This window comes from Protopterus annectens, chromosome 6.part0 (assembly GCF_019279795.1).
Source record: "Protopterus annectens isolate FY-2018-M chromosome 6.part0, PAN1.0, whole genome shotgun sequence".
NCBI classification, from domain to species: domain Eukaryota; kingdom Metazoa; phylum Chordata; order Ceratodontiformes; family Protopteridae; genus Protopterus; species Protopterus annectens.
Window position 1 is genome coordinate 520244480 of NC_056737.1, and position 26127 is coordinate 520270606.

Below are 26127 nucleotides of genomic sequence, written 5' to 3' on the forward strand. Positions count from 1 at the left end.
CTTATAAAACTTCAGAGTCAAAACCAGGCAAATGCACAAGAGTATCAACCTCCCACTCACTCAACCCTAGATTTGCAAATGCTGGGGCCATCTTTGACCCCATAGCAACACCTCTAACCTGTCTGTAAATATTATCTTGAAAATGAAAAAAATTATTGTTCAAAACCAAAGACATGAGGGTATGTAAAGTCTGAATCCTCTTTTTGGGAAATGTAACATACTTAAACAAAAAATGTTTAACATAATTCAACCCCTCAGTCTGGGGAATTCTTGTATGCAATGCAACTACATCTAAAGTAACCAAAATGCATTTAGAGAAATCTACATCAATATCAAACAACATATTTAAGACGAATCTCTAATATAGTGGGGAGTGGCTTGTACCAAGGGATGTAGGACAAAATCAATATAATGTGATATGTTCTCTGTTTTTGAGCATTTATTAGAAACAATTAATCTAAACGGAGGATCCCTTTCATTCTTGTGGACCTTGGGGATGCCAAAAAGTTTGGGTTTCTCTATCTCTCAAGGATTTTTATAGTCTTTGCTTAGCCATGAGGCTGTGTTCTTTTTTATTATTTTTATACATACCTGGGCTAGGGTGTCAAGAATGTTTAGGAAGGTGGTGTTGAAGTAAATCACGACTTCATCAAGAGGTAGAAATTTTAAGGGTGCCCAGTTTATTATCATAAGTACATTGTTGAATTTCAGTTGACTGAAGTTAGTTAGGTTTCTGACTGATTTTGCAGTTTGTTTTTTGTGTTGTGGGTGTTGGCTTTAATGGCAAATGTGGTAAGATGGTCACTAAGGAAAATGGATAAGGGTGCCTGTAGATGAAAAAATTGGCAGGATGTGATACTAGGATCAAGTCTAAGGTAGATTGTTGAGTAAAATCTTTGTTATATAAGGATGGGCTTTTGATCAACTGGAAAAAACACAGCAATTGATGCTATTACAAGGGGAGTTGGATGCAGTGGTTTGCCAGTCTGTTACCATCTCCGAGGATGATAGTCTCATGTTGGATTGTGTCAGAGGTCCAGAACAGTATAGCTTCTAAGACGGGTATATTGTGACCTGGTGGAATATATACTACTATGATGCAAATTTGTTTGGTTTTGTTGAAGTTAAGTCAGGATACAAGTAGTTCTGCGTGAGAGAAATTGGGGATTTTGCCAGAGTAAGGTGTGATACTGAGTATGGAAAGATGAATAAGGGCTACACCTCTTCCTTTCTTCCTAGATCTGTCAAGTCTAGATATGGCAAAGTTAGGGGGTGTTACTTCACAGTCTTTTATGCTAGGGCATAACCATGTTTCTGTAAGGGCTAGTATTTCAGGTTTATGTTGGTCTGTAAAGGGGTGCAAGGGGATAATTTATTACATGTACTACGGAGGTTAAGTGTTATTATTTTTAGGTTCTTCAGATAGATGTTGGGGTTAGAGCCTGTAGAGGGTCCTGAGTTAGGATGTATGTCACCACTTTGTTGCAGGATGGAGATGAAATATGAGTTTTGTGTTTTTATGAGGGGTAGGTGACAGGGGTAAAAGTTGGGGTATAGTATGTATTGTAGTGAGAGGTTTGGGTGCTGAGTGATATGTGAGAATAGTTCAACTGATGGGAAACTGGTGGTGGATGTTACTGATGTGTAACATCGTGTGGTGGTTTGACAAGATAGTGTTGTAAGGCTAAGGCTTATTAGTAAGGAGATGAGACAGGATAGAAAAAAACATTGTGGGAGATGAGGTCAAAGGCTAAATAAATATAATTGTGTAGTGATGGTAATCTGAAAATGTTTAGAAATGGGAAGAGGTGAGGAGTAGCAGGAGTGCTATTGGTTACTGGGTGGAAGAAAGTAATTATGTGTGGAATGTTATGTATAGCAATTGATTGTAGGTTGAGGCAAGTAAGTAAGTGTGTTGTTCAGATTGGTGGTTTGGGGTTGTGGATGGTGGAAATCTAATTGGGTTTGGACTTGAGCTTTGTGGAATGTAAGTATAGGTGGGGAAGTAATAGAGTTTAGAGATTTGTTACTGGTGAAAGAGGTTATGGGTGGAGTCTACAGAATTATAAAATTGGGAGTAGGGGGTGGGTGTGAATTGGGGGTAGTGTGGGGTAGTGTACGGTAGCGGAGTGAGCCTGAGTGCAGCGGGCCAGACCAGAATCCTGAAAGAGGGAGCTGTCATGAACAATCACTAAGTTATAGATATCGAGTGTTGAGTTGCCCCTGTCTAGCCTAGCTCAGTTTTTTTTACTTTGGGGAATAATGTGGAAATTTTCTCCAAGCTCCTACTACTGACTTAACATTTTCCATACTAAATTTTTCATAAATTTATTCAAAAATCTACCATATTTTAATATTTTCCCTTATAGGCACCTAGATACATCTTCACTGTTGCAAATCAATCAAATCCCATTCTTTATCTATAAGTAATATTCCATGCTGAAAGCCAATTATTTCCCTCAGCTCCATTGTAGCAGTTTTAGGTGGAATATAAATGCATGCCAGTGTAAGCCTTCTCCCTTGTCAGTAGCCCTGTACTATTACAACTCTGCCATTGTCATATTTTCCCTTTCTGTCACTTTTGGAACTTTTCTAGCATTTAATGTAACTAATCACCTATTATATTGTCTCAGATATTCCACTTAATATTCTTCTTCTCTTTCGGCTGTTCCCGTTAGGGGTTACCACAGCGGATCATCTGTTTCCATTTCTTCCTGTCCTCTGCATCTAGTTCTGTCACACCAACTCCCTGCATGTCCTCTCTTACCACATCCATAAACCTTATCTTAGGCCTTCTTCTTTTCCTCTTACTTGGCAGCTCCATCCATAGCATCCTTTTCCCAATATACCCAGCATCCCTCCTCAGCATGTCCAATCCAACGCAATCTTGCCTCTCTGGCTTTGTCTCTAAACTGTCCAACCTGAGCTGACCCTCTAATATACTGATTCCTAATCCTGTCTATCCTCGTCACACCCAGAGCAAATCCTAACATCTTTAACTCTGCCACATCCAGCTTTGACTCCTGCCTTTTTGTCAATGCCACCATCTCCAACCCATATAACATAGCTGGGCTCACTACCCTCTTATAGACCTTCCCTTTCACTCTTACTGGTACCCATCTGACACAAATCACTCCTGACACTCTTTTCCACCTATTCCACCCTGCCTGTACTCTCTTCTGCACACAACATTACTCCGAACTGTTGATCCCAAGTACTTAAATTCGTCTACCTTCGCCAACTCTACTCCCTTCATCCTCACCATTCCTCTGTCCTCCCTCTCATTCACACACATATATTCTGTCTTAGTCCTGCTGACCTTCATTCCTCTCCTCTTTAGAGCATATCTGCACCTCTCCAGGGTCTCCTCCACCTGGTCACTACTCTCACTACAGATCACAATGTCATCTGCAAACATCATAGTACACAGGGCCTCCTGCCTGATGTCGTCTGTCAACCTGTCCATCACCACTACAAATAAGAAAGGGCTCAGAGCTGATCCTTAATGTAATCCCACCTCCACCTTAAACGCACCCATCACTTCCATCACAGACCTCACCACTGTCACACTACCCTCGTACATATCCTGTACCACTCTTACATACTTCTCTGCCACTCCCGACTTCCTCATACAATACCACAACTCGTCTCTAGGCACCCTGTGATATGCTTTCTCTAAGTCCACAAAGACACAATGCAACTCCTTCTGACCTTCTCTGTATTTCTCTTTCAACACTCTCAGACAAACATTGCATCTGTAGTGCTCTTTCCCAGCATGAAACCATACTGCTGATTACTAATCATCACCTCCCTTCTTAACCTAGCTTCTGCTACTCTTTCCCATAATTTCATGCTGTGACTGATCATTTTTATCCCTCTGTAGTTACTACAGCTCTGCACATCACCTTTATTCTTAAAAATTGGTGCCAAAACACTTTTTCTCCACTCCTCAGGCATCCTCTCACTTTCCTAGATTTCATTAAACAATCTGGTTAAAAACTCCACTGCCATTTCTCCTAAGTGCCTCCATGTTTCCACTGGTATGTCATCTGGACCATCAGCCTTTCTACTCTTCATCTTCTTTATAGCTGCCCTTACTTCCTCCTTGCTAATCCATTGCACTTTTGATTTACTATCCCCACATCATCCAACCTTCTCTCTCTCTCATTCTCTTCATTCATAAGCCCCTCAAAGTATTCTTTCCATCTGCTCAACACATCTCCATGCTTTTGAGTACATTTCCCTCATTATCCTTTATCACCTTTACCTGCTCCACATCTTTCCCAGCTCGGTCCCTCTGTCTAGCCAGTTGGTACATATCCTTTTTGCCCTCCTTAGTGTCCAGCCTTTCATAAAGCTCTCCATATGCCTTATCCTTGCGCCTCATCTCCTTGTATTCCTGTCTACTTTCTTCATCTCTCTGAGAATCCCACTTCTTCGCCAGCTTCTTCCTCTGTATACTCTCCTGTACTTCCTCATTCCACCATTATGACCTTGTCCTCCTTCCTTATTCCACCATCAGGACCTTGTCCTCCTTCCTCTGTCCAGATATCACACCAAGCACCTTTCTAGCTGTCTCCCTTACCAACTCTGTTGTTACCCAGCTATTCGGTAACTCTTCACTGCCTCCCTCCCAGTGCCTGTCTTAACTCTTCCCTGAACTCCACCTCACAGTCACCCTTTTTCAACTTCCACCATTTGATCATTGGCACTGCTCTCACACTCCTCCTCTCCTTCTTGATCACCAAGGTCATCCTACAGACCACCATTCTATGCTGCCTAACTACACTTTCCCCGTCACCACCTTACTTTTCTCCAATCTCCTTCAGACTGGCCCTACTGCATAGGATATAATCCACCTGTGTGCATCTTCCTCCACTCTTGTACATCACCCTATGCTCCTCCCTCTTCTTAAAATACATATTCACCACAGCCGTGTCCATCCTTTTCACAAAGTACACTACCATCTGACCTTCTGCATTCCTCATCTTAGCACCATACCTACCCATCACTTCCTCATCCCCTCTGTTCCCTTCACCAAATATGCCCATTGAAATCCACTCCAATCACCAGTCTCTCACCCTTGAATACACTCACCACCACTTCATCCAACTCACTCCAAAGTTTTTCTTTCATATCCATTGCACACCCAACTTGCAGAGCGTATGCATTAGCAACATTCATAATTACACCATCAATTTCCAGCTTCATAAACATCACTCAGACACTCTTTTCATGTCCAAAACACTCTTGGCATACTGTTCCTTCAGGATGACCCCCTACCCCATTTCTCCTCCCATCCATGCCATGATAAAAAAATTTGAATCCGCCTCCTAGACACCTGGCCTTACTCCCCTTCCATCTTGTCTCTTGCACCCACAATATATCAACCTTCCTTCTCTCCATCATATCAGCTAGCTCTCTCCCTGTACCAGTAACACTGCCAACATTCAAAGTTCCTACCCTCACTACTACACTCCTAACCTTCCTCCACAAATCCTGCCTTCAGGCATGCCTTCCTCCTCCTCCTCTTCTCCTTCAGCCAACAGTAGCCCAATTTCCGCCAGCGCTCTGTTGGCTAACAGTACTGGTGGCGGTAGTTGTTAGCGGTATGGAAATCTGTATTGTCCGCATATGTCATTTGGCAAAAGTTTTACACTGGATGCCCTTCCTGATACAACCCTCCCCATTTATCCGGGCTTGGGACCAGCATGAAGAAATGCACTGGCTTGTGCATCCCCAGTGGCTGGGTTCCCAGATATTTCACTTAATAACCATCCTGAAATCCTTTTTTTATCAAATTCACATGCTCATTTCCAAATGTGTCTCCTGTAGTGTAGCTATTTGCACTCTGCATTTCTTAATACATTTCACTACTCTATTTTTGTATACCTGTGAGACCATTTACGTTAAAAAAAAAATGAAGGTGTTGCCATTATGATAAGTTATTGTTCCCACTTATGTATAATAGCTGTTTTTTTTAATGTTTACTTTCAGCTTTTGTGTTATGTGCATATAATAATATTTGGCAGGTTGATCTTTATACAGTTGTTATTATCATATCCATTTGAATTTATGCCACATCTTACAAGACTTTTTGTTTTAATGAAAACCCTCAAAAAAAAAAATATATACACACACATATATATATATATATATATATATATATATATATATATATATATAAGCACAACTCCAGAACCTATTAACTTTATACAAAGTCAAAAAATTAAATATTGAACTTTAATTGACTTATAGTTAAAGTTATCCATGCTAAGACTCATGGTACAGCCTGTCCTTCTACTTACACTAAGTGCTGTCTGTTTTTGTCATATTTTTAGTTCTCTCCCATTTGTTGAAAACAACTTAAATGTTTTCAGAAACATTATCTTTTAGCAATTGAAAGAAAAAGTATTCTGTTTTTATTGCCCTCTTATGAGCTTGTCTCCATAGAAACAAGAGAATCAGATACACAGTTGCCTTCAGCTACAAGCTTTTAATGTTGTACTGTGAGCATTTATTTGCTGAAGGAAAATTTTTCGTCACATTCAGTTTTCTTTTACCTACTTGCTTCCACTTAGAATATGTTAGATCATGCCAAGAACCTTAATCCAGCCATTCTTCTGTACAAAAGTAAGAAAAAATGTATCAATTTCACTTATATCATGATCTGTATATTTTTCCAACTTGTCACTCACCTCAACAACTCACAATTACAGCCTGATAATGTAAACATGTTTTTGTCCAGGTTTTATCCTCTTTTTACATTGCAGTGCCTACATTTCTTAAAACTAAACTAGAAGAAAGAATGAAGGGAAAAAAAAGAGCGCCTTTATATTTTGATGTCCCTGTAACACACAAAATAACCGAAAATGCTTTACTCTATAACATGCAGTATATGTCATGTTTTATGAAAATACTGTTAAGAGCAAAATTGTTTTACTTGGTTACCTTTGTTTCCCTTTTCCCTCCCCTTGATGTTCTTCCAAGCATTAAAGACATGAACTTAAGTGCTTATGCCACCTTGTCAGTAACTAAAGCACCAAAGCATACATTTGACTGCTAGTTATGCCACCCGCACTAACCACTGTGCACCACAGTTAAATCTGATAAAATGTAAAACCTAATCTCTGAAAAAGTTGTCAACTCCTACATGTAATGTCAGCTACCCTAATCACACTTCATCCCAACGTATTAACAGCAGAGGCACTGTTGCATAAACTTTTAACCAGGAGAGAGTATACAACTCCTACAGATTACAGCCACCGTGAATGCACAGATCTGTATGTCTAAAACTGCTCAAATATTCATGCAAGTTGCCAAATCCGAAACCAAAAACAGAGTTGCTTTCCCTCATGCATGTATTTATATTTGTATACACATCCCCACACCCAGAGAGAGAGAGTGTCCCAGCAGCAACTCAACTCTCATATATAACAGAGAAACATGCTTAAAGCCGCTCCTGTTAAAAAAGTTCAGATTCAGTTCTATGAAATTTGTAGCCTTTATTTCTAAGGACCAGGGCAAAGGCCATACCTCTCAACTGTCCAGAATTTTGCAGAATGTCCAGATTTTTGCCTCATATTTTTGGTCTGTTCCTCACTGATTTTTTCTTTGTCTTTCTGGCAAATCATTGAGTAATGAAGTCACTTAATAATGACAGACATTTGTGCTTCAAACCTTATATCATTCAAAAAATGCATAACAATGCTGTGCCAGTTATTCTAGCAACTTCCCGATTTTGGTCCTCCCATTATTTTTGGCTTTGTCCGGAATTCTTACTCTAAGAATGTGAGAAGTATGAACAAGGCACAGTATATTGTGTGCTGTATGTGGTTCTGTGCTGTGACATCTCACAAACCAGCGTGACTGGGATGACTCAGTTCAAGACATTCAAAAAACATTGAATGCACTTTCTACGGGTAGGTCAAGCTCCCCTCTCACCTCTTATGAGAGTAGGAAGAGCATGACGAACCTGGCCAGGCTGAGCAAAAATGGGACTGGGGTAATGGAAGATGGGGAAAATATTGACATCAGGAAAGAATACTTAATTTCAGTGTTCACTAAAGCAACTAGGATGAGGGTGTCATGATGAGACTGAGGTAGGGCAGCAGGATGGGAGTAGAGGGCAGTCTTTGTAACAGAGACAGATAGGAGACAGAAATGGAAATAGAAATGGCTATCATTAGGAATGATAAAACATTGGGACCAGATGAGCTGTTTGCAAGGGTTTTGAGGAATGTAGCCAGCTTACTATCAGATCCCCTGATTGAATATCTGTGTTAGATCACTGGCAATTGCAGAGGTGCTTCCAGACTGGAGAACAAGTGTGTTACTCCTGTTTGGGGAAGATGAAAATTCTAAGCAATTACTGGCCAGTCTGGCTGTATTCCATGAGGAAAATAAACTTTTTGTACAGCAGACAACATGGGATTATGGTCAGAAGGGTCTGCTAGTCAAATCTGACTCAACTTTGTGACTAGATTACAGGTGAAGTTGACATGAAATTGGTAGTAGATATTAGCAGCCTGAACATCAGCAAAGCCTTTGACTTGATCCTGCATAGGTAGCCTCTATGAAGACTAGAGGCTTTTGGGATAGGATGAAGAATGAGGAGAAGATGGATTGTTGCATGATTGAAAGGTTGGATGCAGAGGGTTGTGATGAGAGGATTGATGTCAATGCTCAAGTAACTTGTGGAATACTGAATAGTTAATTCCTGGGTCCATTTCTCTTCACAGCATTTCTTTTGATCATATTTGAAGAAATACAAAGCAGGATCAGCCTGTTCCTTACTGATGCAGTTTGCTGCAGAAATGAAGAATGGGAAGTAGTCTATAATGAAGGATTTGCAAAGTCTGATTAACTGGGCAGAAAGGTGGCATTTTAGCTTCATTGCAGATGTTTAGAATATTGTACTTGGGCTTCAGTTACCCTAGTATAAGGTATCAGCTGGAGATCAACTTATGAATACAGAGCAGAAAAGTGATTTGTCTATGTAGATCACATGGGGATTGGACATGCAGGAGCAGAAAAAGGGAGAATTGGCTGCATTGAACAGAAGGTTGAAGTTTATCTTCAGTGGAATAGACTTCAGAATTAAAGATTACTTAGTGAATTCCACTCTATCCAGTCCATCATCCTGTCTTTATTCTTCCCAGACTGCTTATTCCTTTTACTATCTTTCCATCATCTCTGTATTTGTTTCCTTTGATACTATTTTGTTATTTTAACTGGTGCTATTTCATCCTTTGTCATCAACAGTACTTTTCTCTTGTAATATTATTTCATATTTACTGCATCTCTGTTGTATAGTTTAAACTATTTGTACTAGAATGATACTAGCATGCAAATTACTCAAATGGACTGTTGTTGTAACTTCTTATGCTAGATCCATATCAAAGATCACTTTGCATTCTTATTAAAAATAAGAAAATGTGATTCAAGCTGGTATTCCTTGTTTAAACCAGGATTTATTAAGTTAAAACGAGAGGAGACCTTTCACCCTTGTCAGAAGCTTCATGCAACTTCTGAAAGGAGCATTGAATAAACAACCATAAACTGTTTAATTTTATTAAAAGAAAACTATTTTTCATTCTGTAGATCTAATGCAGTGCACAACTATTTACATCTTTAAATCAAAGACATAGCATATGGTCTGCTTAAAAGACAAACTAGGTACGCTTACTGCTTCCTCTTGCTGTCAAACAGATGTAATTTAATCCTGTAATAGCTGATAAGACCACCTCTGCTATTGTGGCTCTATCTTCAACAAATTACTGTCAAGACAACAAACAGTTTGTGTCTGATGAAACTGATTATTTTGTGATTAATAACGATAGCAATAATAATAAGCATGATCACAAAACATCACATTGAACTGTGAGCAGATTCAGTTAAAACACAATGAAAAAAGCATTTTTTCAGTTGAGCAAGTCTCCCTGCAACCCTCAGTTTAGGCAGGTACACATGCCTGCAAACAATGTTTAATAACCAACTTGATCTTTAAATAAAAATATAGAATGTTAAGTTGTCAATCTCGCCTTCATTCTTGCTGGATGGGTTCAGAGCCGATCCTCGGCTCCGACTCGGCACTTGCTAAGCTCGAAAGCTAATTTTACCAGCTCGAGGCAACCCTATATCCCATGATGCAAGGCGGAGACTACCCAGATCTCGTTTGCCGTTTCGCTAACGAGGTTACCAGCTCCAGGTAAGTGAATAGATTTGAGACTTTTTGTCAACCCCCCTTTAAATTTATATATATATATATTTGTTTTTTGTTAACCTTAACGCTTACTTTAACCCTATTCCCGTTAGTGTTCCCTTTTTTCCGAGTTATTTATCCCCTTTCCCTAGCTTAGGCCTTAGGCCTTCCCCTCCCTAAATTTTTTCCTGTCAGGGATTGTTTGTGTATGACTGTGTGTTATCCCAGTTTATTTTAAATTGTTGGATTGGGTGTTTTTGTGTGTGTGTTACTGTATTGTGTTTCCTCGACACAGTTATGTCGAAGGACACTAAGGTCTCAGGCTTCAAGAAGTGTGACTCGTGCTGTCAGAAGATGTCTCTGACAGACGGTCACACTTCTTGTGTTTATTGCCTGGGACCTTTGTGTTAGATATTATGAATATAAAGCTGAAATTAATTCTGTTGTAAATATGCTGAAAGAAAAAGTTTGCTTGAATATATGTATAGAGTTTACAATGTGCATTCATACTATATGTATAACAGACAGGCTTCTCTTCACAGCATCAGAAAATGCCTAAGAAAGCAATACTGGAAAACAAGCATTACAGGCGTCTTCTACAATGGATGCTATTCACCCAATGGTCTTTTCAACAACTTCCCATGCGTCACGAGATCATAGTAACTCCAACTTGCAAAAGGCATCTGACTTGGTGGATATCGTCCCCTCAAGTCCATCAAGGCAGACCTTTTGTTCCTCTTGCCCCGGTTGCCACGGTTACATCGGACGCCTCCCTGTTCAGGTGAGGGGGGCATTATCAGGGCAGAATGGTCCATGGCACTTGGCAACCTTTCGAGTACCATCTGCACATAAATTTCCTGGGGATGAGAGTGGTGCTTTTAACGTTGCAAGCCCTCAACGACTCTCTTCCCCTGGGAACTATTGCAATCCAAACGGACAATATGTCCGTAGTGTGGTATATAAACAAACAGGGCGGAACCAAGTCCTATCCACTGTGTCGAGAGGCTCTCAGACTTTGGCAATGGGCAATCTCTTCTCACCGGTTTCTGATAGCAATGCACATCCCCGGGAAATCCAACATCATAGCGGACAGATTGAGCAGAGCTATTCTCATGCCTCACGAGTGGTCTCTCAAACAATCAGTGACGGAAGAGATTTTTTAGAAGTGGGGCCTTCCTTGCTGCGACCTTTTCGCTACACCTCAAAACAGCAAATGCCCAGACTTCTTCTCTCTCTTCCCCCTTCCAGGCCATCCCCCCAGAGAGGCTCTAACCCAAGATTGGCCCCGGGGACGACTTTATGCTTTTCCCCCTTTTCCGCTGATACCTCAGTTAATTCAGAAAGCACCCGCTTTGAGAGCCAAGTTGATTCTCATTGCCCCTTATTGGCCTCGACAGATATGGTTTCCGTTCCTACATCATTATCTCTTGGTACAGCCATGGCATCTGGACCCGGTCCCAGATCTTCTGACCCACCAGTCGGGTCAACTGCACCAATCCATACCTTCTCTCAACCTCACTGCTTGGTTGCTCCACTTCCATCCTTAGCCAGGCTTCCTATGATTTCTAATTCTGTCCGGGATATCATAGTAGCTTCCCTAAAATCTTCTACAAGAAAGATTTACACTAGTAAATGGCGATGTTTCTCTTTCTGGGCAAAAGCTAGGAACATAGACCCCTATACTGCTCTAATTCATTCGGTATTGGACTTCCTAGCTGAGATTTTTCATTCAGGATCCTCTTTTTCCACAGTGAAAGTTCAACTGGCAGCCATTCCAAATTTTCATATAGGCCTTTTGGACCACAACATTATGTCACATAAACTTTGCAAGGCATTCCTTCGAGGTATCTTTTTACTGAAACCTCCAATTAGAGACCCCCACCACAGTGGGATCTAAATTTAATTTTAACATCTTTGATTCTTCCCCCTTTAGAACCTGCAGCTGCCTGTTCTTTGAAATTGCTTTCTTGGAAGACACTTTTTCTAGTCGCCATTACTTCTGCCAGGAGAATATCTGAGCTTCATGCTATCTGCATTCGTCCTCCCTATTTAATATTCCACAAAGATAGGGTATCTCTAAGGACTAATCCATCTTTCTTACCAAAAGTGGCATCGCAGACGAATCTAAATCAATCCATTGATCTTCCTGTGTTTTTCCCGAATTATTCTGATAGAGCGGAACAAAACTTACGTTGTCTTGATGTTCACTGCCAGCTCAGCTATTATCTGGACAAAACTAAAATTTTTAGGAAATCTGATCAACTGTTTCTATCCTATGCAGACAGCAGGAAAGGCCTTCCAGTTTCCAAGGTAACTTTATCTAGATGGCTGTCTTCTGTGATCACTTACATTTATCAGCTCAGAGGAAAAGAGTTGATTTCTAGGCCAAAAGCCCATTCTACCAGAGCTCTAGCTACATCTACAGCTTTTCAGGCTAGACTTCCAATAGACACTATTTGTGCAGCAGCCACATGGGCCTCTCCTCATACCTTTGTTTCACATTACAAATTAGACTTGGCCTCCAGAGACAGAGCGAATTTTGGTTCCACTGTTCTCAAGAGTCTGTTCCATTGACCCACCCAGGATATAGGTGCTAGGGACGCGGTCCCATCCAGCAAGAATGAAGGCGAGATTGACAACTTAACATTTAGAAGTTATGTACCTACCATAATGTTCCATGTTAGTTGTCTTCTCTCGCTTTCTTTCTTGCGTCCCGCCCTCCATCCCCCTAGCCTGGTCAGACCGGAAAGATTATGCATCTTCTATTAAGAGGTTATTTCCCTTTTTCTAGCTGTTCAACTTCTAGTGTCACTAGATTAGGTTGACCCTTTCTAGAGGGTTATGATGTTATTTAGTATTGTTATTTTTCTTCCTCCTCTTCAGTTGGAAGAAAATATTACTATTTCTTTAGCTACCAAACGAGATCTGGGTAGTCTCCGCCTTGCATCATGGGATATAGGGTTGCCTCGAGCTGGTAAAATTAGCTCTCGAGCTTAGCAAGTGCCGAGTCGGAGCCGAGGATCGGCTCCGAACCCATCCAGCAAGAAAGAAGGCGAGAGAAGACAACTAACATGGAACGTTATGGTAGGTACATAACTTCTAATAATTGCACATTGATGATCACACACAGGAATACCAGTCAATAGTGTGTTAAATGCAGCCATGCCACCCAAATAATTCTTTAATTTTGCTGAGGATGAGCTACAGGAGTGTACAATGCAGAACGACTGTGACATTTTTACTGCGGATTTCTGCCTACATCAGATTGTTTAAGTTGTGCTTGGATAACCTTTTCTTCAATTGTTGCCACGTTAGTCATAAATTATGTTTCATTCAAATTCATTTAAAATAGTAGTTACTAGTAGTGCATAAAAAAAGAGAAAGAGAGTACAGTAAGCACAATACAAAATGATACCTTGGTGTCTTCATCTGTTGCACCATATATTGGTTACATTATTTATTTATTTTCCACTAAGTTTTAATGTTAATAAAGCACCAATTGCAGTTAATGAAAAAATGTGAATCTAATTAGCTGTGCCAGAAAATAAAAGTTTTAGATTGTGTATTCCCCCATTGGGTATGCATACAGTTTTAGTTGTGCACACAGCCGTCATATATTACAATGTACATCTAGTTCATAATAGTCAGAATTTTTTGATAAACTGTATTGCACTTTTAATTTCAATGCATCCCTTTTTTGTGTTTGTTGGCTTGTGCTCATTTTGAGCAAGACCTAGTCTTCTAAATGATGGAGTACAGTGAGAGTAATAGTGAGTTGAAAAGAAAATAATGTAATGCATTTTACTAAGAATTTATTATATACATTTTACAGATTTCATTACATGAGAAGAAGGCACATGACAACTGGGTAAGTGAGATGTTGTTTGATTCATTCTGCTTTTAGCATGGTAGTACATTTGTTTGGAGAGAAAAATACAGCTGTAGAATTTTAATCCAAATACTTGCATTATGGAAAATGTTTTTCTTTGTGGTATATAAAATTATTACTAAAAAACTTAGCTTTTTACAATATCCTGTAATTTCATGCTTTAGATTGTACTTGTAAAAATATCTTAACAAGCAGAATTTCCAAAAAGTGCTCATGATTGCCTCTTGTGAATGTCCTTCTGGAGCATTCAGATTTCTAGATCAGACTTGGGTCTGATGTAGAAACGTGTGGCTGTTTTATGATTTTTTAAACATCTTTGTTAAATCATTACATTTTAAGCTATAACATAGATTCATGGTATCTGATTGCTCTTGAGGTGCAGCAAGATATTTTACTGCCCTGTACTTTGATTTTGTTGATGGACTTAGTCTGCAAACTAGATTGCTTTAATTTATTTCATGTCACATAGTCTGACGTTAGTACTGAGTTCTGTAGGAGTGGGCTGCTTTTATTTAAACATGGCCACAGCTGTTGCCTTCCATCCAATTGCTTATTAGATGGAGTCTAGGGAGTATGTCATCTAAACATGTTTGGCTCTGCTGACAGCCTAACTACTTGAAAAACTTCTAGTGTATTAGTCATTGTAATTGAGCTGATCACATATAGGACTTATTTCTGAAAGAATTGTGTTTTGTGTGTGTGTGTGTGTGTGTGTGTGTGTGTGTGTGTGTGTGTGTGTGTGTGTGTGTGTGTGTGTGTGTGTGTGTCTCAGGTGATTGGTATTTAACAAGCCAGCATTTTTTTTTGTACTTTTGTTAACCAGATAAGTCAGTGAAATACCAGTGACCCTTTCCAGGGGTGACCTGGGAGTACTGTCTGATTGTGTGGCTTGTTCAGGTCCTGTAGTAGGCAAATGGAAGTGGATTCTCATAGAGATAACTTAAGAATGACAAAATCCTTCAGTGTTTTCATGGCTTACACAAGTTTTAAATCCCCAGGCATAATTTTTTTTCCTAAATGATTTTTGCCCCTTTGCCTGCTGACCATCAAGTTTACCCCTGTTGGACCTGAACCCATTTTTCCACCATGGTATCTAGTCCTTAAAAACCATGGAGGAAGGAGCCACCTGTAGGGGCAATCATTCAGGCAGCTATATGGATTTCTTCTGTGTTTGCTGGCATCCCTGGGCAGGGGATGAACAAATCGTGTCACCATGGGGTGCACAATGCCTTTCCATGTGGGTGTCTTCTCTATGCATCCAGTTTAAAGACCACCACCCATTCATGGCTTGTTGAGCCTAGTACCACTGGGGCCACATCTTTTGCATCCAGTCCCCCCTCCTCTAAGGGGGAGTAGGATGCCATCTCCACAGTGACCATCCTCTCGTGCTGTGTCAGTTGCCATAGTTGCTGATTGAACCCTGGTCACCTAGGTTGTACTCCGCCCTTTATCCGTCTATGCCACCAGGTTTCATGTTGCATGATATCATTGAACTTGTGAATGTTAAAAAAACAAAAAAGCTCTGTTTATAGTTTCCTTTTTCATTTTAGTAGGTGATTTGTCCTGCTGTTTCTTCTGTCAGTTTTCTTTTTTTCTCTGTTTATCATATGCAGGCATTTCTAAGTATTTCTTTGAGACAGCTCTTTTCTGTCAAAGTTTCCAATTAACCTGGATAACTTAGTTAAGTACTATTACTTTGATTCTGTTTTTGTGGTCAGGATATACAAGCTGTATCTTTTTTTTTTTTTCCTGAATAGATAGGTGTCTGTGTAGATGTTCTTCATGTTTCACTGTTGCAGTCATTACATTTGGGTTATCTGCTTGCAGGCAGCCATCAGCCAGCCTGATTATCAAAGTCTTGGATCCTGCATCGGTTGCTGTCTCTTCTTCTATGACATCAGGTCATCAGGGGTATAAAGCATGCAGCCAACCCCATTACATCAGTCTTTCTTGCTGTGCGGTGCCCAAAGCAGAAGCAGTTTGCAAGTGCCTGTCAGCCGACTCCTGAAATTTTCATTTTCGAGTTTCACAACCGAAGTCTTCAAAAAAGCTAAGAACCCTGTTGAGGATCCTTTTTCTTGCTCTAGACCGATGTCAGTAAAAGTTAACAATTTTATTTCTTGTCGAAAGCAAATACCTCGTAAAAATTTCCATTCGTACTGCATACCTTGCTTGACCCGCGGTGGTGGTGCTGCGGTAGCATTGTCGCCTCACAGTTAGACGTTGCCCGTTCGATTCTCAGAGCGTTCTATGTGGCGACATGCGTGAATGGGTGTTCCTTTGTTGAAGGTTTTGCGTTAGCCCCGGCAAGCCAGCATGTAAAAATCTACTGCTAATCATTAGCGGACTGGAGTTCCGCTGTGGCGACCCCTAACCGGGAAAAGCTGAAAGACACAACAACTGCATACCTTGCTTAGGCCCAGACCATGATGTCCCTCATTGTCACTTTTGTGCCTTATTCAATCCTCGTACTATTCGTCATCGGTTCATTTTCGCATCTAACTATTTCGGTACTCGGTTCAATTATCCAGAAATGGCTTCGGTAAGCCGTCCGACTACCGACATTCCGAAAAAACGTAAAGATAAAGACAGAAACAGACCGCATAGGTCCAAAACTGCCAACGATGCTTCTGTTAAGCTAGTCGCCAGTTCGCCGGAACTCAGTGAGGCGCTTTCGCAGCCCCTGATACCTGCTACTTCAGATTCGCAGGCCTCTACTGAGACACATTCGGAGTCCGGTATGCTGCGAGATGCTTCTTCGACTATGGAACCTGCGGATGTCTCTATCTTGGATGAGTCCAGAGCTGCTGTGCAGTCACCGGCTTCTGAGGGTCTATTCAGGCCGACTGACTTGCATATCAAATCGACGCCATCTTCTTCTTCAAGGCCTAAGACTCGATCCACACCTAGAAAAACCGACATCCAAACAGTATGGTCAGGCCCATATGCCTAAAAAACAAATGATAAGAATGGCTGAAGACCTTATTACTCTAATTAGGGGAAGCCACCCTTCTCCCTCTAAGAGACCTAGAAATGATTTTCCTTCTGATTCTTTTGATCAGGATTCTGAAATTTCTATTTTTTCTGATGACCAGGATTTGCCCTTATCTACCTATGAGGATTCTGATGCAGAGGACTCAATTCCCTCTGCTTCCCCTCCCGAAGGTTTCTCTTTTGATAAAACTTTGCACATTCTTAGGGAGCATTTCTGCTGGGAATGCCAGGATTACTCTGACTCCAAAAAAGAGGCTTAGGGAATTTTTACTCCTGCCTCAACACAGGCCTTTAGCTATCCATCCTTTACTGGACATTGTAGATTATGTCTTCTTGGAATCTAGCCTGACCCCAAACACCTTACCTCCAGCTCCCAGGAAACCTGACTGGTATTACAGAGTACCTGATTCTCACAAGTTCCTCTTTAAGAATCCTACTGCAGACCCAGAGACCATTTCACAGGGATCCAAAAGCATTAAGGCTACTACTGCCAAAAATCCTACCCCCTCTGATAGAGATTCCAGGGCCCTGGACAGATGGGGTAAAAAGGTATACACTTCTGCTACTTTGGCCATTAGGGCCTTAAACTGCCAGTTTCATATGTTAAAGTACCCGCAGCATATTATTGGATTACTTAAACAGAAATTGATGTTGATTCCTGACTGTGCTGAAAATAAAGATTTACAGGATTTAATACATTCTGCTGAACAAATTGGTAAACATACTTTGCAATGTGGTTTTGACTCCTTAGAGGCATCTTGTAGGGCTGCTGTTACGTGGTCTGTTCTTAGAAGGCATGCTTGGCTTAAGGAGCAAACTCTGCCAGATCATGTTAAAGCCAAATTACTGGATGCTCCCTTAAACCAAGACCGCCTATTTGGCAGCAAAGCAGAAGAGGCTCTTAAAAATATGGAGGAAAAAGCTAAATCTATACAAACTGTTAAAGATTTCCTGCAAGTACAGCCTCCCAGATTTAGTAGGCATTGGCGTTCTAAGAACTGGTCGTTTCTTGTCTCTTCCTGGCCTTCTCAGTCCAAATCCAGGAACAGCAGACCACGTAGGCCACAGTCTCAAGATACTCACAGGCCTAAGCAGTGGGGGGCTCCCACTTCCGAAATTGGAAGTAGTAAGACACCCCCCCTATGGTAAACTGACACAATGACTTACCCTTAAACCTTCCAAGCCCTGCTCAACTGACTGCACCTTTAGGGAGAAAGCTCGCCCTGCATGGAAAAAACTGGGAACTCATTACCCAAGACAAATGGGTTTTAAATATAGTTTCCCAAGGATACAGATTCCACTTCCACACCTTACCAACACCAAAAGGTTGGCCAGACATACCCCCAAACCAGTGGACAGTGGCTCAACAGCAGGTTCTCTCTCTTCTAAGTATCAGGGCTATTCAACCTGTCACAGCAGAAGAATGAGGACAAGGTTTTTACTCGAGACTTTTCCTGGTACCCAGAAAAGACAACAACTGGCGTCCTATCCTGGACATATCTATCCTAAACACCGTTTTGGTAATTCCAAAATTCAAAATGCTAACTCTTCACCAGCTGCTTCCCTTGCTGGGCAAAAATGCCTGGTTGGCAGCATTGGATTTAAAGGAAGCTTACTTGCACATCCCAATAAGGGATTCTTGCAGAAAATGCCTACTCTTCAGAGCAGGCTACTTGCACTATCAGTTCTCTGCACTGCCCTTTGGCTTATCTACTGCGCCCAGGGTATTCACAAAATGTCTAGCTCCAGTCATTGCATTTTGCAGGCAAAGAAATATTCAAATATACCCATACCTGGACGATTGTCTAATTCAGGCAGAAAGCTAGGACATACTATTAAATCATCTGTCATTTGTAAAGAAACTGCTAACCTCACTGGGGTACACCATAAACTAAAAGAAATTTCACCTAGTACCTTGACAACAAATTGTATTCCTGGGAGCAAGCTTGAACACAACTTCCCAGATGGCCTACCTCACACCAGAGAAACAAGTTTATCTGACAGCCTACTTCAAATTACTGGCCACAAAAACTCAGTTAACTGCAAGGAAAATACTGCAAGCTCTGAGGTTCATGGCTACTTGCGTCCTACTAATTCCATATGCAAGACAGCATATGAGGAAACTACAAATGGTATCTAAAAAGCCTATAGTGTCAACATTCTCAGGACCTGGAATCGGTGATTCCTGTCATCCCTTGTATAAAGACAGAATTCCGTTGGTGGGCAGAGGCCTGTTAACTCAACAAGGGATTGCCATTCACTGTACCCCCTGCCACCCAACCCCTAACAACAGACACATCAGGCTATGCATGGGGGGCTCACTTGGCAGGGCAGTAAATTCAGGGCAAATGGAACCAGAGTCAAATGCACCTGCATATCAATCAAAAAGAAATGCTAGCTGTACAGAATGCTCTGACAACCTTCAAGGACCACATCCTTCCAGGACAACACCACAGTTATGTGGTACATAAGCAGGGGGGAGTCCACTCTTACCCCTTCTGCAGACTAGCCATGGCTCTGTGGAACACAGCCTTGAGCTACCAAGTGCACCTACAGGCTCAATTCCTGCCAGGCAAGCTAAACACACTGGAAGACGACCTAAGTAGAAATCTTATGGACCCACATGAGTGGAAACTGGAACCAAAGATATTCAACATGTTGAGAAACAAATGGGTGGAGCCCAGAGATAGACCTGTTTGCCTCCCCTCAGAACTACCAATTGGACAAATTCTGTACAAGGGCTCCCCACAGACAAGCTTGGAATGTGGATGCCCTGTCCTTCACCTGGGAAAACCCTCTCAGTTTATGCTTTTCCCCCTCTGCCTCTCCTCTCCAAAGTTCTACTAAAGATCAAACAGGACAAACCAAGGACAATACTCATTGCATCAGACTGGCCACGCCAACACTGGTATCCCCTCTTGCGCAGGTGTGTCACTGCTGGAACCATGGCACCTGCCTCAGACCCCTTCCCTGCTGTCCCAGCAGGAGGGCCAGATTCTGCAACCCCAGCTTCTAACCCTGAACCTTGCAGCTTGGCTAATTACCTGAGCTGCCCATTACCATCCCTCAGTAAGCAGGTGCTGAAAGTCATTCTGGAGGCAAGGAGGCCTAGTACTAGAAAATCCTATGCTGAAAAGTGGATAATATTCTGTTCCTGGAGCCAAACTCAGGGGATGGGCACAACAGTGCCCAGTTTACCGCATATTCTTCGATACTTCACAGAGATGCTTCTCAAGGGCCTTTCCTTCTCTTCTATTAAAATTCATGCCTCTGCCATTTCAGCACATTTTAATACGAAGCCACTCCTCATCTCTCGCCCACTGCTGAAGCAATTCCTCAGAGGAGCCAAAAATTTAAGACCACTCAGGAGAGCCCCTACTCCAGTCTAGGACCTTAACTTTGTATTTGAAAAGCTCACTCGCAACTGCAGAGTTGAAATTCCTTTCTTGGAAAACGGCCTTCCTTCTAGCCATCACTTCAGCAAGAAGAGTGTTTGAATTACAGGCCCTCATGGCAGTGGAGCCCTTCATCATCTTCCATGCTGGCAGGGTGTCCCTCAGGACCAATTCTTCCTTTATGCCCAAGGTGGTATCCAGTGTGGCCCTTAATCAGTCCATTCATTTGCCAACCTTCTTTATTAATCCACAGAACAAAGGAGAATGAATACTGCACTCTTTGGACGTGCACAGACAACTTTGATTTTACTTGAACCAGGACTAAGCCTCTCAGAAAAACTGAATAGCTGCTAGTTGCCTTTGCTGCAGGGGCAGAGGGGAAGGCCATTTCAAAGCAAACCCTTTCTAAATGGATAGGCCATTGCATTCACTTCTGCTATAAGCACCATGTTAAACCTACCCCACAGTGGATAAGATCACATTCCACCAGGGCTGCATGTACTTCAACAGCCTTTCTCAGAGGTATTCCTACCAGGGACATCCTAGAAGCTGCTACCTGGAGTTCTGTTCATACCTTTACCAAGCATTACCACTTGCCTATTTTCTCTAAATCCAGAGCTGGTTTTCCCACTGCAGTCTTGCAGGGCCTAATAGCTGGTCCAAATGCTCTCTAATTGCCTCCTCCGTTCCTTAGCTTTGGGAATCTGCCCAAATGTAATGACTGCAACAGTGAAGCACGAAGAACATAGTACAGTTGTATACACTTACCATAAATGTAGATGTTAGAGTGTATTCACTGTTGCAGTCCTGGTTACCTTCCCACAAGCCCCCTGACTTCTATTTGCTATTACCTGCCTTCTTGTTTACTGTATTTAAGCTTTCTGGTGTATTTGCTTATAATTGGAGGTAACCTTGTATATAATTGCTTCCCATTATGGGGGCACTTGACATCTGGGGCAAGAAAAACTGATGTAATGGTGTCGGCTGCATGCTTTATACCCTTGACTACTTGACCTCATGGAAGAAGAGACAGCAACCGACGCAGGACCCAAGACTGATAATCAGGCTGGCTGAGGGCTACCTGCAAGCAGATAACTAAAATATAATGACTGCAACAGTGAATACACTCTAACATCTACATTTGTGGTAAATGTACACAACTGTACTTCCTCATCTGGTCCCACAAGCCTTCATTGACCTCCATCTGCAGTTCTCTCAGTAATATTTTGCTGTTTATCAGCAGGGGTTGTTGGTGTAACTTTCATTAACAATGTGGATGGTTCTATATGCAGATATTTCTCATGAAGATATGGACAAAATATTTATTAGAGTATCCCTTAGCAAGCCAAGCGAGAAGAAGGATTCTTTTTGAAGTTCACTGCATACAGATGCAAAGTACTATACTTGGGTCAGAAAAATCTGGTGTGAAACACCATTTGGGGGAGTGGAGCTCATGGCATTAGAGCAGGATAAGCATCTGGGATTGGTGGTCGTCATATCTCTTCTAGACTACCTAAATTTAGCTAGAGGGCTTTGGTGGCGACAGCGGCATCAGCAGAAGAGAATGCTGATGTTTGTCCTTTGGAGAATAGACACCAGAAGCTAAGGGATAATGCTTCCAGTCTACCAGGCCATAGTCAGGCCACACCTTGACTACAGTGTGTATTTATGAAAATCATAAAAGGAAAGCCATGTTAGACTACTAAGAGTCCATGAGAATGCCACCAGAAGAATGTGTGAGATGGAAAAGAATGACCACAGATTTAGAGGATCTGGAGGATTTCTTACTAGAGACCACAAGAACCAGAGGATTTATGTTGCACAGTGTCATGGGGAGGTGTGTAAGGATCATATAACAAAAGCGGAATGAAGAAGTGGAGGAGATACTGTCTGCAAAGTTATAGCGTCCACCCACTCATTGGGTCTGTGAAGGTACTTCACAGAGAGGGGCTGTGGCGTGTGCAATGGCCTACCATGTTGGTTGGTGGAAAGACTCCACAAAGCTATTCAAGAAAGCTTGGGATAAGTAGAGCTAGGATGTGTGAGAAGGAATTATGAAGGGTGAGTAAGAATTGCATAAGGACAGTTAATTATCTTATTCTGCCATTAAGTAAAGGTGGTTTGCCGTGGTATCGTCAGTGGTAGTGTTCACAACATAGTATAGTATTATGGCACTGGATATCATAGTAACATTGGAGACACAACATGTGGACTGACAGTGTCAGCATAGGTCATGCATTAACACCATCTTGGTCAGTGACAGTAGGTGCAGTGTGCTTATCTTTCTGGGACACCCGGATCAGTCCTAACCTGAAAATGTATGATGAACACTTTGAAAACCAGGCTGATGTAGAACAGTTAATCAGATGTGAGGGGAAGTTGTCTAGGCTTAAAATGGCCCACAAGAGCATCTAGTCTAGTGCTTAGCTATGAACATATGAGGTGACTGTCTGTGTGGAACTGGTAGGCTGATTCCTGAGGGCTTTTCACAGTTGCGCTAGCAGGCCAGTGACTGAAGGATGTTGACAGCATGCTCTTAAGACAGGTAAATGGTGTGGTTGTGTCATGTAAGCACTCCCCAGGACTCTGACATGGTTCTAGAGGGCAGTCAGAAGTGGCAGAGCAGTGATATATATTGGCCAGCAAGTGATCACTTGAGTATTGTCCACCACATCAGCATCAGAGTAGCCTCTTTAGGGCTTGCATGTACAGGGATGTACATACAGTTTACCATTCTCTTTTTCATAGCTGTCATTGCAATTTGGACGAAATGTGTGTGTGTGTGTGTGTGTGTGTGTGTGTGTGTGTGTGTGTGTGTGTGTGTGTGTGTGTGTGTGTGTGTGTGTTGAAACTCTCATACAGCAACGGCCAGCATGATAACATCAGGGCATTCTGGCTACTTGATGGCTAGAACCACCTTTCTTTAGTTTTTCCTCTCCCTCCACCTGTCTTGGCTTCCTCACTTCCTCCTCTGCTTTCTGCAACTTCCCCAGAGAGGTATATACATTTCAAGTCCCTGTATGTAGGGATTATCTGATGTTTGAAGCTACCTAATAGCTAACAGACATGGTTGACACATCAAAAGGAGATCAGGCACAGCATTATTATATACCAGTGATTTTTGTAACAGCATTTCAAGTGCTTATTTTTTAAATACATTTTGAGTGTTTGATTCCTTTTCAGGAGTGTGGTAAAACTGTTTTGTTTACCTGATGGTGTGGCCTTGATGTCTTATACTTATTTTCCTGATGCTTTGGTTGCCTTTCCTAGGGGCTGTTTAGTGCTTTGTTTTTCATATTACTGAGGTTAATTTCCCTCCTGTGGTTTCATGCTTCATGTAATACTGACTTAGAGGCTTATTACTGCTGTGCCATTGTTTCTGGACCATGTTTTATGTGTCATGCTGTTATAGTAGGTGCTGCTGTTTTTCTTTCACCCATGTCTTGTGTGCTGTTGTCACAGGACTAATTGCTGTTCCTGTGGACCTATCTTGCTTTCAGAGTTATGCCTGTTCCTGGAACACAATAACCTTTTTGTGGGTTTTGTGTTGTGTGGTGTGTGTTGTGTGTGTGTGTGTGTGTGTGTGTGTGTGTGTGTGTGTGTGTGTGTGTACATACTCATCTGTTTTATGATGTTCATCGTGTTGCACTGCTGCAGTCATTACACTTGGGTTATCCTGCCATCAGGCGGTCCCGCAGTCGGCCAGAGTTTCAAAGTCTTGGTCTGGCGTCGGTTGCCGTCGCCTCCTCCCTGACATCAGTGCGACAGGGGTATATAAGATGCAGCCGACGCCATTTTCTTCAGTCTTTGCCGCGCGGTGCCTGAAGCAGAAGCAGTTCGCAAGTGCCAGTCGGCCGACTCCTGAGATTTTCATACCGAATCCAGAACCAAAGTCTTCTAAAAAACCTAAGTACCCCGTTGGGGAAACTTTTTCTTGCCTCAGACCGATGTCAGTAAAAGTTAATAATTGTATTTCTTGTTCATAGGTTCATAGGTTCATACTAGGATATCTGCCCAAGGGCATTTATAAGCCTAGCCCAGAATTTTGTGGCTTTCGCCACCCCTTAGTTTGAAGGAAACTATGCCCATTATTTTGCTGTGCCTCTGTCAAGCAGTGACACTGAGGTAACCCCTGGGGTATATCTGCGATCTCCCATCCATTGGTCAAGATTTCTTTTGAACAAAGCCAGCGAGGTGCTCTGCCTCACATGTACCGGGATTTTGTTCCACAGAATAGGGAGTCTCTGGGTGATGAATCTGTCCCTCCAGCACGTCCTATTAATAACCGCGTCAAGGTTTAAGTCTCCCGTCCTTGTAGTTCTGAGGGATCTAGATTTTTTGAGATGAAGCATGTTCATCAAATCTGGGTTTGAAATGGCCTTGTATGTCAGGCACAGGTCACCTCTGAGCAAGCGGTAAGCGACTGAATAGAGCTGGAGTTCTTTCAGTCGGGCAGCATAAGACATATTTTTGAGACCCTTTATCCTTTTGGTGAGGAACTTTTGGGGTCTTTCCAGCTGCTGCAGGTGTCGGGTCAGATACATTCCGAATGGGGCATTGTACTCAATCATTGGTCTGATGAGTGATGAGTACAGGGGGACGATGACCTCCCTTGATCTAGATGTGAATCCCTTCATGATCAGGTGGGCAATGTAGAAGGTCTTCCTAACTACTTTAGCAACGTGAGTGTCAAATGAAAGGTTACTGTCAACCTGGGTCCCCAGATCCCCGATAACCTCTTCTGTGCTCAGTGGATTGCCACCTATATGGTAGCTAGGGGTAACCTTGTTTTTCCCGAAGGGTATGACTATGCATTTCTTGGCATTTAACTTTAGGCCATGGCTCTGGCACCAGTTATCCGTTTCCAGAGAAAGCATCAATTTCCTGGATGTGAACCTATATTGCAACAAGGAAGGTGCTTTAACTTCTAAGCTCTTTAGAAAGAGATGCTGGAAAAATAATATGTTGGATCAGAGTAGTATGCACCCTAGGCACACTTTTACAGGGATAGTGAAAGGCCAATTTTCCAGATTGACCAAGATCTGTCAAGATCCATCCATATTAAAGGAAGAAGCTGATAACATGGAACAAATCTTTTTAGAGAGAGGTTACAGTTTGAATTTAGTGAGGGGAATAAGAGAGGACATTATATCTTCCTTTTTACGAACAAATACTAAGAGCTTGGTTCGAGAAGACACTGTAGTAAAGAGACAAGAGACAGTGAATATGAATTCCAAATATACAATAGAACATAATGGATGGGGTTGCAACAGTAATAAGATCAGCTATTTTATGAAATATACAAATGACAATGCTGATATTAGAAAAATAATAACTAAGCATTGGAATATATTGACTATGACAGAAGATATAAGAGCTTTAGTGGGCTATAAACCCTTGTTCGTGTTTAGGACATGTGACAATTTGAAAGAAATCTTTTCGAAAAACTCAAGTAATATGATGGTAGATAGTAATCATGCAGCATGGGGCACTTTTCCTTGTATGAGTTGCAACATGTGTAAATTTATAACAACTACACAATATTATCGACATCCAGATGGTTTTTTTGAGTTCAAACCAAGAGGACACACTGATTGCAACAGTACAAATTTGATTTATATGGCCAATTGTACATTCTGTCAAGC

The 26127-nt window shown here is 41.7% G+C and overlaps 1 protein-coding gene across 1 annotated transcript in view; it reads left to right on the forward strand.

Annotated features, from left to right (window-relative positions):
- The window catches only part of LOC122804407 (melanoma inhibitory activity protein 2-like), a 1673436-nt gene that overhangs the window by 803756 nt on the left and 843553 nt on the right, over positions 1-26127 (forward strand). The window contains exon 14 of the mRNA XM_044074238.1: positions 14037-14072. Within this exon, the coding sequence (XP_043930173.1) occupies positions 14037-14072 (36 nt within the window). The remainder of the gene's footprint in view (positions 1-14036; positions 14073-26127) is intronic.